The following is an 11974-nucleotide window of genomic DNA, read 5'->3' as shown; positions in this document are numbered from 1 at the left end:
AAAAGGGAAAGACCACAGCATTCCTTATTTATACTATAAATGGAGTCCAAATATCCATCATACTTAAAGATTACACAGATTATTTTTAAAAGCCAACAAGATTTTATGGACAGCAAGGAAGAGTTTAACTGGTAGCAAGGAAACTGAACTGTTTGCAGTTTATCCTAAGCTCCAGGCAGAACAAATGAAGTGTTTTGTCAGTGTCTTAAGGACTGCTCACCTGGGCGCTGTTCTTACACAGTTGTGGACTCCAAGGCAGCAGCTGGAGCTCATCATCCAAAGTGCACAAACAGTGGGGGAGGAGGAAGAGGAGGCAGGATGCCCCTTAGCAGGAGAGCACAGGCTGCCTCTTGTCACAGCTGGGGATCAGATCCACTCCCTCCCTCTGCAGGAGCAGAGCCAGCTCCGGCAGGGGCTCAGCAGGGCACGACAGGAACATGGCTGGGCGTGGCACCAGAGCATCCATTGCTCCTTCTGCCCAAGGCCTGCAGCATTCCCACTGCCAAGGGCCAGGTGCTCACAGCAGGGCATGTCCAAACGTTGACACCAACATTTCCAAATTGAATTTGGCCACGAGGAATTTGCATGGTTGGAAATGCCCTCCTCCCTGATCCCTGCAGCACATGAGGAAAGCAGCAGGATCTCACCTGTTGACCTGATGGTTCGTCCCTGGTTTCCTTGTTGAGTGCAAGTTGACTCTTGGATGTGCCACCCTGGTGCTGCAGAGCCTCTGGCATGGTCACCTATCAGATGTTGCTTTAACAAACCAAAGCAGAAGTAAAGCCTTCCTGGGCCTCCTGCAGTGTCTGCAGCCAGAGATGTCCCCAAGTTTCTCCTCAGGAAACACAAGATGAAAATGTGACAGACAAAATACCGTGAGATACTGCTCTTTACTGCGACTTTTGTCATCACCTCATTTTCTAGAGAGCTGAAATAAAAATAGAATCAGGTATTGAAATAAGTCTCTTCAGTAAACTAAAGCAAATGTAACACAAAAAGGGGCAATGGGGAGGGGATGGGAGAGTTCCAGCTGCAAGAATTGGCAACTGATTGGCAAACCCCAGCAGTTCCTTCTCCAACAGCTGCTCAGTGGCTTCTGCACCCAAGTCAAGAACAGTTTACGGTTCCTGCTGCACAAGTCCCTAAGCTACCAAGGTCCAGTGCCTGCTGTCACAGGGGCTCAGGTACCAGGAAAGAATTTTTTTCCCCTCTACTTTCTCCAAATCTCGTACTTGAGGGCACAGACAAAACAATTCCAAAACCAGATATGAGTTAGGAGCACTCCGAAGGTTTATCAATGGACCTCAAAAACAGGAGCATTTAGAAATACTGAGATGGGTATTTTTCCTTTTTAACTGAGGTCAAAGAGGGACAGAATTGCCCATGTTGCTGGGTAATTCTGAAACAGACATCTTTTAGCATTCCATAATCTCCAATATAAACATCTTTAAATGCTTTGTTTTCTGTTCCTAGGTTGGTAATGAAGAGGGAAGGCAACAGGAGACAATAATCAAAACATACTTTTACACTGGTGACCTTTGAAAGGGCACAGCTCTGCTGTCAGCTAACCCAAACTAAGAACAAGCAAAAATACCATCAGCTTTCACACATCAAGTTGTGCTGAAAAGGGAAAAGAAAAGCAATTCCCAAAATCACATGTGAAAATCCCACCATGTTTCACATGTGCTGGAGTCCCCAGAGATATGTCCAAGTACTGTGATGAATCTGGAGCTCAAGTCTCACAGAGGTTATCTGGAAGTTGGTTAAAGCAAAATATATAAAACAGTTAACACTTGGAGATAGCATGTAGGAGAGAAATGCTGCCTTAAAAAAATCCTTGTCCCATGATTCCAATTTTAAGGCAATACTGAAACTGCTAAAGCCAGAAAATAAATCAAAGGTGTCGTGCATTGATTTACACCAAGTTGATGCCAAACACAAACTGTGCAAGTCACACTCCCAGTGCCCCAGATGGTCACAAGATGCACAGGAATGCCAAAATGTTAAAGGTGTCAGTGAGCCAAAGCACAGTTGCTGCTGGGCCACATCGTCGCCACACCGCGAAAGGATCTTCTGTGGGTCAGGACTGGGAACACTTACAGAAGTAGCTCTGTTGACACACATGAAAACAGGGTGGTTTTTTCAGGTCTCCTAAAAATTCTGAGCTGTTTTTTTGGCAGAATCAGCTTTTCCAGATGTGAGAAATCTTCCATGTTGCAGTAAACAATGTCAGGCAAGATACATCAACATGCACTGAAATCAGATACAGTAAATTCAGCTGTACAGCAGCTCCCTTCCTTGCCAGGGGTCTCCCAAGGATGGGGCAGAAGGGGAGGATCACAAAGTGTTCCTGGAGGATGCCTGTTCCCAAGCAGGAGAGGTGTCTCAGTGGCATTCAGAGTTTCTCCTCTGGGTCTCTGCAGGGAGCTCCATCTCCACCTTAATGTACAACACCAGCCACACCCCTTACCCACAGACCCCCTGCTCTGCCCTGGGGTACCTGCCCCCTACTCTGTTCCTATAAAACACATGCTCCAATCATTCCACCCTTCTGTCCATCACAGTGCTGCACAAGTGTTCCAGGATTTGAAAAACTAAAACCCACAGCTCCTCCCCAAACTCCCCAATCAGCCCCTGCTCATTCCATTTCCAGAGAGAAAATTCACACCAAGCTCAGGAGACGTGGCAGACACAGGCCATGGACACCACTGGGGGTGACAAAGGTCCACAGCACTGTGACTCCTGCTCTGCTGATCCATCATGATGACCTTGGCTACTCAGCAAACCACAAAATGAGCCAGCCCTACCACAGCACAGTTATCTGCACTCATGGCTTCTTACCCACCACCCTAACAACCCCAGACATCAGGCTGAGCAGAATGATTAGTCTAAGCAGGACCAGCAATTTCTATTTTCAAGGCAAAAAGCTAAACTGACAAAGCAAACCCTTTGTCAAACACAACGCAAGAAATAACACATTTTCTTTCAAACAATTTTTTACTGCAAGTTCTTTGCAAATATTTGCATTGTCATTACAAAAAATACCAAAGAAATTTCCAGTCTATTCAATTTCAGAGAGTCATAATTTACAAAAAAATAAATAGCTTTTCTCTAAGGACAACAATTGTCTAGTATTAAGGTCAGCAATATCAATCACAGAAGTCCACATTCTCAGTGCTGTGTATTTGGATCCATCTGACTTAGTTTGCTTTCTTCCAGCATTTTCCTCTAAAATAAGACTAGTTAGAACATTAGAAAAGTAACTTTTTTCTTACCACAGAAAGATGAAAATTCAGCATGGCTCTTGAAAACCAGACTCCATTGCTAGTTTAATTGTTAGACCCTTCCGACACACAACTTTAAAAACACTAATTTTAAACAACTGTAACAGAACATTTTCCCACAAAATTTAAGAGTCAACAGCAGCAGCATGAAGGGCATGTTTCTTTGATATAAGGCTAATGGTCCTTGATGTGGCAGAGCTGCTATGAAAGCACAGAACTGCCAAAGCCAAGGGTGTTACAATCAACGTCACCCTGAGGCTGCAGCCTCTGCTCAGGCGAATCCTCACTCTCAGCCTCGTCCCCACAGGTGTCACCAGCACTGGGCACCCCAGTCAGAATTCCTGAGTGAGCTGGGTGTAAGATCAGGGCCTGCACACAGCAACGCACCAACTGCTGCACCAATTTGGTTTTGGAGTGATTGTCATTCTAGACATGCTTAAATACTGCTTTGAAGTTGACTGTGCTTTTTCACATCAGCACTACTGACATTACAGTGAACTTGCTGCTCTACGCTGTAAACACATGAAACCTTTAGGACAATGCATAAAGCATCAACCATGTACAGTAAATGCCATAATGAGAAAGTCTGGCACACATTTTATTTCACAAGAAGAAAAATCTTTGGACTATAGTACTATATGCCACAAAATGTTCCAAGTGCATCCCACAATAGATGGCTCATGAAATGAGGAATCCACAAACAAGCAAATAACTAGCATTTGCAAAAATGTTTAAAAAAAAAATAAAAGGGAGGGAACTTCAGAACATAAGAGTAGATGAGAAGAAAAAGCTTTTCTGAACTTCTCTGATGAATCACTCAGCCATACATCTGAGCATATAATGACAGATTTCAGGCAAAAAATAGGAGTCTCTGAAGTGTCTTGCACCATGTATGTGCTTCTCCTAAAGGTGGGTAAAATCAATACTAAGGAGAAATAAAGTGTAAGAAAAAATTGTATCTTTATGTTTCTTCCATTGCCATGCTCTGGTTAACTTCACTGTGTCTGAAACTCAGCTGTGTGGTTTAGTCCAGCTCAGGGGAGAAGATACAGTTCTCCAAATGTATCACCTCCCTCTTCCCCACAGTAAATAGCCAAGTTCAAATGCTACACCAAGCCTGAATCTTTGGCCATGCTATAGAAAATGCCTTTTTCCTGAAGTAGTTGGTCTGGGGTACCACACTCCACCACTTCTCCTCTCTCCAGGACTAACACTCTGTAAAACAAGGAGATGAAAAGAAAAAAAAAAAAAAAAAAAAAAAAGAAAAAGAAAAAGTGGTCACAAGAAGATCCAGAAAGCCAGTGAACATGGATATATGTGTGCAGACAGAGACTGCAGCATAGCCATTATTTGCAAGTGAGGACAGTGCTGACTGTATGAACAGGCGAGGTTCTCACTGCAGATGGTCTGTGTGCTGCATTGTTTATGTAGCACATGGTTACCCAGCCATCTGCAGACAGCCTCGAGACTCTGGACTGCACTCTGAGCCAGCCAGAAACAAGCTGGCAGCACTTCTTGTCAAGGTGTGAGAGGGCCTGTAAGACCTTGCAAGAGCTGGGATAAATAACCTTCCCATAACGCCACCCCACACCAACTGCTGTTACACAGCTTCTGTGACAAAACAAAAACATGCAGCTGGGACAAGGAAGTGCACCGAGTCAGCGGTCAGCTCACTGCTAAACACTGTTGCAGCTCCCTCCACGGATGGCCAGGCACTGCAGAGATGGTCACCAAGCCCTGGCAGGGGCTGCTGCCTGGTGTCACCACTGCCATGGCTGAACTGGGTGCTCGCCTGCTGGCAGCACTGCTGGGGCTGTGGCTGGCACGGGCAGTGCTCCTCCCTCTGATCTGTCACTGCTGACAGCACAAAGAGAGGGCTACAAAAGTACACTGAAATCCTACCACTGGTCACTTTGCCATTCTGTGATAAATGGGACAAGAGAGCTAAAACTGAAATACAAGACAACAACTTGGCCCTCAACCACACCTTAGCAAGGCAGCTGAGCTTGAGGGAGGCTGTATGAACTATAACCAGCAGGGATGGAAAGTGAAAACACCAAATAAACTTCAGAGGGCAGGATCTGCCCCTTTGGATTCCCCATGCTGTCTGTGCCTAAATTAGGGCAAGACCCAAGAACAGACTCCTGTCCTTGCCCCTCTCCCCTTCCCAGTTTGCCCAGGCAGGAACAGCACAACAGCAGTGTGACAGAGGGACAAGAGGAGCTCCCCAGGCCAAGCACAGCCACCACAAGCCAGAACGTGCACACCGTACCCATCAAACCAAGGATCCCAGCAGCCCTGTGCAGAGGCAGCTAGAAATGAACCAGTAAACATCCAACTAACACAAAGATTTTTTGAGCACAGTGCAGATCACACAGTCAGCAAGATAAAAGCAGTATCACCTTACCTCGTGTAGTCCATGATTGTGTTCAGACGATGTGCTATAGTTAATACAGTACATTCTTCAAATTGAGACTTTATAGTTGACTGTATGAGCTTATCTGTTTCAAGATCAACAGCAGCTGTGGCTTCGTCCAGAACCAGGATTTTGGACTTCCTGAGCAGAGCTCGTGCCAAGCACACCAGCTGGCGCTGTCCCACACTGCACAGATGGGGTGGGGTGGGGAGAAAAGTCAGAACAAGTTTGCAGCATTAATCGGTATTCATTTTGAAACCTGGCAATTCCTTGTTCTAAAGATAAGGTCAGTCTTACTATTTCCCTGCAGAATATCTAACAGCTTCTGAAACTACATCCCCCTCAAATGAAGTCCTCGCAATGCAGTAAGAGAACACAAGTGGTTTCAGCATAACTGCATCAGGCTGATTCACTGAATTAGTGCAGTGTTGAGGACTGGACTTAAGTGGTTTCTACAAACTGAACATATAAAACCCTGTTAAGGTGCAAATAGCAAGTCAACAGCTTCCTTAGAATAACTGCTGCTGCTAAAATGCTTTCCAAGGGAATTGACAAACCTCAGAGCATTCCAAGTATTTCTTAAATTATTTGAAATCCCCAAACTCAAGAGCTAAAACATGTTGAATAAAACCTAGCTGGTTGATTGCCTGGTCACACATTAAGAATTCCCCAGCTGCCTCCCCAGATTCTCACACAGGCCTGGGAGGTATTAGAATTTTCACAAGCACAGTTCTTTGACCTACCTGAGGTTCTCGCCACCCTCAGCACACTCATGATTCAGTTTATCAGGAAGGGATGATACAAAGTTCTTCAGGTGAGCCAGTTCCAAAGACCTCCAAATGTCTTCATCAGAGTGTTGGTCAAAAGGATCAAGGTTCATACGCAGAGAGCCGGAAAACAATATTGGATCCTGGTCATGGAAAGAGGTAGTTGACAATGTACAAAGAACATGGCAAGTGCTCCAAAAATATTTCTTAGATAACAAAAGGAAACAACATGTACAGATGCAGCTGCAAGCATGCTAATGCAATGAGTTTAGGAGTGAGGGCTTGTTTTCTTCCAGTGACAGGTTATTCTCCCTCACTCTTATTCCTTACTCCTCTTGGGGGCCTGACCTCTGCCCTCTGCAGTCCAGACCTTTCCATTAGTTAGGAACTCGTGAATTCAGAAAAAAACCCCAACAAAACAAACAAACCAATCAAAATGCCCAAACCCCAGCCAACTTTCTTTTTACTGGACCACTAGGCAACAAAAGAGGCCCTCCCTGCTCAACCTTCTGTCAGCAGGGACTACTAAGTCAACTCTTCACTTCTTAGGGAATTAACCATCTGTAAATATTTCAAAACTCTTCAGCTGCAGTATGAATGAAATTACACCTCTTTTTCTCTTGGATAGGAAGAAATACTACTTTGGAAATACTGATGCAAAGCAATCAAAAGGAGAAAGTGAGGTCCCCTCCAGATTTCTAAAAGAAGTGGTGCAGAAAACCTTTTACAGTGAGCTCACTTGTTTTTGCCAGTCTGCTGCAATGGTAATTATTAACATCACATTTTATAGTCTTACTTTGAATCAGAACAGGCAATAAAGGCTACACAGTAAGAACAAAAAGACTTGAGACTAAATCCAATGCTCATAAAGCTGTATTTCCAAATGTTTAATACTATCAAACCCACAGTTGCTGGGCTAGACTGGGATGGTTATGTACAGGTTTCTGTGAAAGAACAGCACTGATAGCACACACTGTGCCCAGCTCACAAAGGGATCCCAAGCAGGTATTCAGCTGGGATCAGCCCTTCCCATTTAGGCTGAGCTGTCTGTAGCATGTAAGCAATCAGCTCCTGAGTCGAGGCCAAGGTTTTACTTCCACAACACAGCTCAGCCACAGCCAAGCTCCTACTTGTTAGCTGGCACAGGCAAACTGAAACCAGCCTAGGGAGAAAACCTTGGTTTCAAGTCCATGAAAGAGCAATCTGAAGTGACTGAATTTCATAGCACACATCAGAGCAGAAGTAACAATTTTCTCCTCAGTACTTTATGGAAACATCACTGTTACCCAAGGAGTTCTGGTAGTGGCAGGATTTTGCACCTACCTGGGGGATGATGGTGATCTTGAACCGCAGGTCATGGAGCCCTATCTTTGCGATATTAATCCCATCAATAATAATTTCACCTTCAGCTGCTTCATTAATGCGAAACAAACCCAAAGTAAGTGAGGATTTTCCAGCTCCTGTTCTTCCAACTATTCCAATCTGTTGGGAAGAAATACAAGAACAACTTACTGAGTTAAAGCATTTCCAAGCATTTCCACCTGAAACCAACACATTTTCTGAAGGCTGTCTTGGGGTTACCCGCACACCAAAAGCTCTCAGTTTCACACTGTACATTTTACTTCCCAGTTAGACCAAAGTCTTGATCAATTCTTCTCTTTTTTAAAAATAAATATAAAAGATTGCTACTTTGGTGGGCTGATAACACTTCTTGCCATCTGCCCATTCCTACCACTTGAGGCAGCATTCTGCTACCTATACTTATTTGTAGGTAGAAAGTGTGCACTCAAGAGAAAACAAATGCCCAGCTGGCTACCACAAATAAGGAAGCTGGATAGTAGATCTGTCACAGCTACCTTTTATTCTGCTGTGCAAGATCACACTATTAACAGACATCAGAGAATCCACACGGGACTGGGGTAGGACACGTGTGAGCGCACGGGCAAGGAAGAAGGAGGAGAAACACACAGATCAGCTTGGCCAGATCCAGAGAATCTGCTCTGAAGTCCCATTTTCTCCTGCAGTCTCACCTTGCAACTTCTGCCTCACTAGATCAGACTTCCCCCCTCTGCAGGCTATTCTCCTGAGATTATAATTAAATTAATCTCTTTGCAACCTACTTCTCTTTGCTTACAGCAAAGAAATTAGCAAAATTCCCTGAGAAGGGGAGAGAAGACAGGATAAACCTCATCTCCCAGTGAAACCAGGCCAAGTGATACTTGGCAGCCCCACACAACAGTGCCTCTTTATCCATGATGCAAAACACACCTTGCAAAGGCTGAGAGCCCACAACATCTGCAGTTTCAACAGGGCTGATTCTACAGAAGCTTTTCTAGCTCTTAAGAACCCCAGACACACAACAGGGTTAAACCTCTCTTTTGCTTTTGCATGCAGACCTGTGAACTGCAACGCTCTATTATGAATTCAGAGTCATTACCTTTTCACCCCCACTGATGGTAACATTTATGTTTTTCAGAACCAGATCCAAGTCCTCGCGGTAGCGCAAACCGTAGCCTCGGAACTCCACCTTCCCTTCCTCGGGCCAGCTACTGGCTGGGGCCGTTTGTTCAATGCTCCACTCAGCCTGAAAGAGCCACACAGACACCTCTGATCAGCTCCTGCTTCAACCAACACAGGCTCAGAGGACTCACAGAATGCAATTAAGAAAAATCCTTCTTAGTGTGTAATTTGCAAAAGGAACTGTGATGAGAAGAGAGGGAGAGAATTACCTCAAGACAGATGAAATGGTGTGTGTAGCCAAGGGCTTGGCTACCTCAAGGCCCACTTGCTGGATAAATTTTCCTCTTGCCAATGGCAGAATCATGCAGGCAGCACACATTCAGGCAACCTGTCTGTACACCCCACCACAGCAAGGAAACCTCTGGGGCAGCCACATGTGCAACTAGAAGCAGTTTAGCTGGGACTGGGCACTAGAACATTAATAAGCTGGTAAAAAGCTGCTACCTCAGCCTCCCACAGAGGAGAGAAAGGAAAGAACACACCCCACTGCATTCACTGCCACTGCCAAATAAAAAGGCTTTTAAATTTATAAACACTGGTCTGCTACCAGAACTCAAGAAAAAATTCTAGGAAGGGTCTTCATAATGTTTGGTTGCAAAAACAGTGACCCAGGTCAGGTTCAAGTGATAAGCAAGGCAAAGAGAAGCCCCAGGGAACTCTGTAACCATAAAGGGAATAACTGCAGATGAAATGAGTTATGTGATTTAAATCAAAACAAAAAAAAGTAAAACCTTTTTATTCCCCATACGGAGTGCAAAAAGAGAAACAAATTAAACTGTGATGTTTAAAGACTTAGGAAACCAAAACATTTGTACAGACCTACTGCTTAGCCCAGGATGTAAGAGCACATTTCCTAAACAGCACTCTGTAAATACCAGATGCACCACAAAGCGCCAACAGGAACTCCCCACTGAGACCCAGCCTGTCCCTGGCAGGCACTCACAGCCCTGAGCTCTGTCCCACCCCTCAGCTCAGAGCACAGGCCCACCCTCCAACCCATTCAGTGGGCAGCTGAGACCTCAGAATAGGGCAGTGACTTCCACAAGTACCTCCTTCTCCATTTCAGCGTATTCTTTGACTCTTTCAACAGCAACAATGTTGGTTTCCAGCTCAGATGACATGCGCACCAGCCAGTTCAAGTAAGCTGTAATCTGCAAGAAGGAAAAGAAGTCAGAGAGCAGTTTACACTAAATAGGTTACCTGCAATAAATGAAAAGCACGGAACAACCAAAGCATTGCAATTTCATGGAATGCATAAACACAGGCAAGATCTTGACTAATCAGTGCTGGACAGGAGGAAAGCCCAAATGCCTTTAAGATGCAGGGGACGAGACACCTTGGCCACATCCTCTCCCACAGGGAAGGCACAGAGGAAACTTCCCAGCATCTTCTCAGACACTATTCGTAATTATTATTTTCTATGTTCCTTGTATTAGTTTTCCATCCAAAGCCATATCAAGGTTCTGACCTTCTGATGCAGTCTAACAATTCAGAGGTTTTGCTCTTTTTAAAAAAGCCCAACTTACCTGCAGTGAGTAGGACACTGAGAGGCCAACCAGCCCTGCACTGAGTTTGTTGCGTGCAATCACTGCAAACAATGCTGCAAACAGGACAATGCAATTCCCCACGTACTCCAGACGCACAGCCAGCCACCTGCAAGGCACAAAAACATCTTTCCAGTACTTCACCCACAGAGATCAGGGATGCGGACAACAAATGGTCTGTCACACATCTTTTTAATGTAAGATTAATAATATGGCATGTGTGTCCTGCTAGTGACACAGGCACTGCAAGATATGTGAGGTTCTGCTTCAGCAGCATGTGAACCTAGAGGCATCCAAAGTTAATAAATGTTTCAGGTGCATAAATTCCTGTCTTAACTACAACTGCTTTCTGGACACTGGGATCAATAAATCAAAACTTTTTAAAAGAATATAAGCCAGCAGTAAGGCAGGAACTCTCAGAAATGAGAGATTCAGAAGTAATTTTAATTTCATCACAGAAGTTTAAACAAAACATCTCTGAAACTGATTTATCCACACAGGCCACCCTCCCCTGGATAAGTATGCCAAGAGCTGTGACTGATAAGGAGCACAGCCAGCAGATCCATGTCCTCCCCAGATAACTGCTGTTCCACTGTTACCTGTTTGCAACAATGCTTGGATAGTAAGCTTTCTGATTCTCATCCACCTTCATGTCGTTCTGCTTGATGAAACGTTTCTGCTCCTCAAAGGCTCGGATGACACTGACTCCCAGGAGAGTCTCATTGAAGTGGGAATACACAGGAGAACGACTGACGGACTCAAGGCGCTTGAGCTGCCGCGAAGTGGCCACATAAAATCTCTGCAAATCAGAGTATGAGAATTATGGTTACATCTAGACTGTGTCTGGAAAAACAAGGGGAATCATAAACAGTTCCCTGCCATCTGGGCTGTTAGTGACAGAGATTCAACTTACACATGGAAATACACACCCCTCTCCAACACCTTTAGGCCTAAAAGACCATTGCATACATTCTGCTGCCTTTAAACAACTGTCAATCAAACCATCTCATGCCAGAGCCATTTTCTCCTCTTTCTTTTATCAGAAAGTTTACTTCAACCGTATAAAACACACACATCACCACCTTTAAGGTTTACTCATGGAGCCAAATGGGTTTACTAATTCAAGAGCCAAACCCCAGCTGTTCTATCTGTGCAGGCTCTACCAGTTTCTAGGAGTAAAGCCACAGTGAAGCAAGCACACCCTGCCCACACAGGACAGGAGTGAAAGGCTGCCATCCACTCTCTTGCTCCATAGACAATAGTCTGATGAAACAGGCACATGAGCAATACAGACACACACCCTTCTAAAGACTACTCTCATATTTGGAAAGAGGTTTTGGAAAAGCCCATATGTTTTCCATATTTGGGCTCTGAGCATCAAGCTGTACAATATTTGCCACAAAATCTAATGGCATTTTTATAAAGTAGGTATTAAAGGATTTA

At 44.6% G+C, this 11974-nt stretch overlaps 1 protein-coding gene across 6 annotated transcripts in view; it reads right to left on the bottom strand.

The window, feature by feature from the left end:
• Positions 1-2978: 2978 nt before the first annotated feature.
• Positions 2979-11974, bottom strand: part of ABCC1 (ATP binding cassette subfamily C member 1 (ABCC1 blood group)) — a 49001-nt gene continuing 40005 nt past the window's right edge. For all 6 annotated transcript variants that reach the window (XM_082292311.1, XM_082292312.1, XM_082292313.1 and 3 more), the window contains 8 exons: positions 11131-11330; positions 10514-10640; positions 10037-10138; positions 8905-9051; positions 7791-7949; positions 6444-6610; positions 5692-5886; positions 2979-4499 (listed from right to left, as the gene is read on the bottom strand). In XM_082292311.1, coding sequence (XP_082148437.1) covers positions 4391-4499; positions 5692-5886; positions 6444-6610; positions 7791-7949; positions 8905-9051; positions 10037-10138; positions 10514-10640; positions 11131-11330 — 1206 coding nt within the window. In that variant the 3' untranslated portion in view covers positions 2979-4390. The remainder of the gene's footprint in view (positions 4500-5691; positions 5887-6443; positions 6611-7790; positions 7950-8904; positions 9052-10036; positions 10139-10513; positions 10641-11130; positions 11331-11974) is intronic.

The sequence above is a fragment of the Coloeus monedula genome, assembly GCF_965178545.1.
Source record: "Coloeus monedula genome assembly, chromosome: 16".
NCBI lineage: Eukaryota > Metazoa > Chordata > Aves > Passeriformes > Corvidae > Coloeus > Coloeus monedula.
The sequence above is the reverse complement of the archived record's forward strand: the minus strand, read 5'-3'. Positions and strand labels throughout refer to the sequence as shown.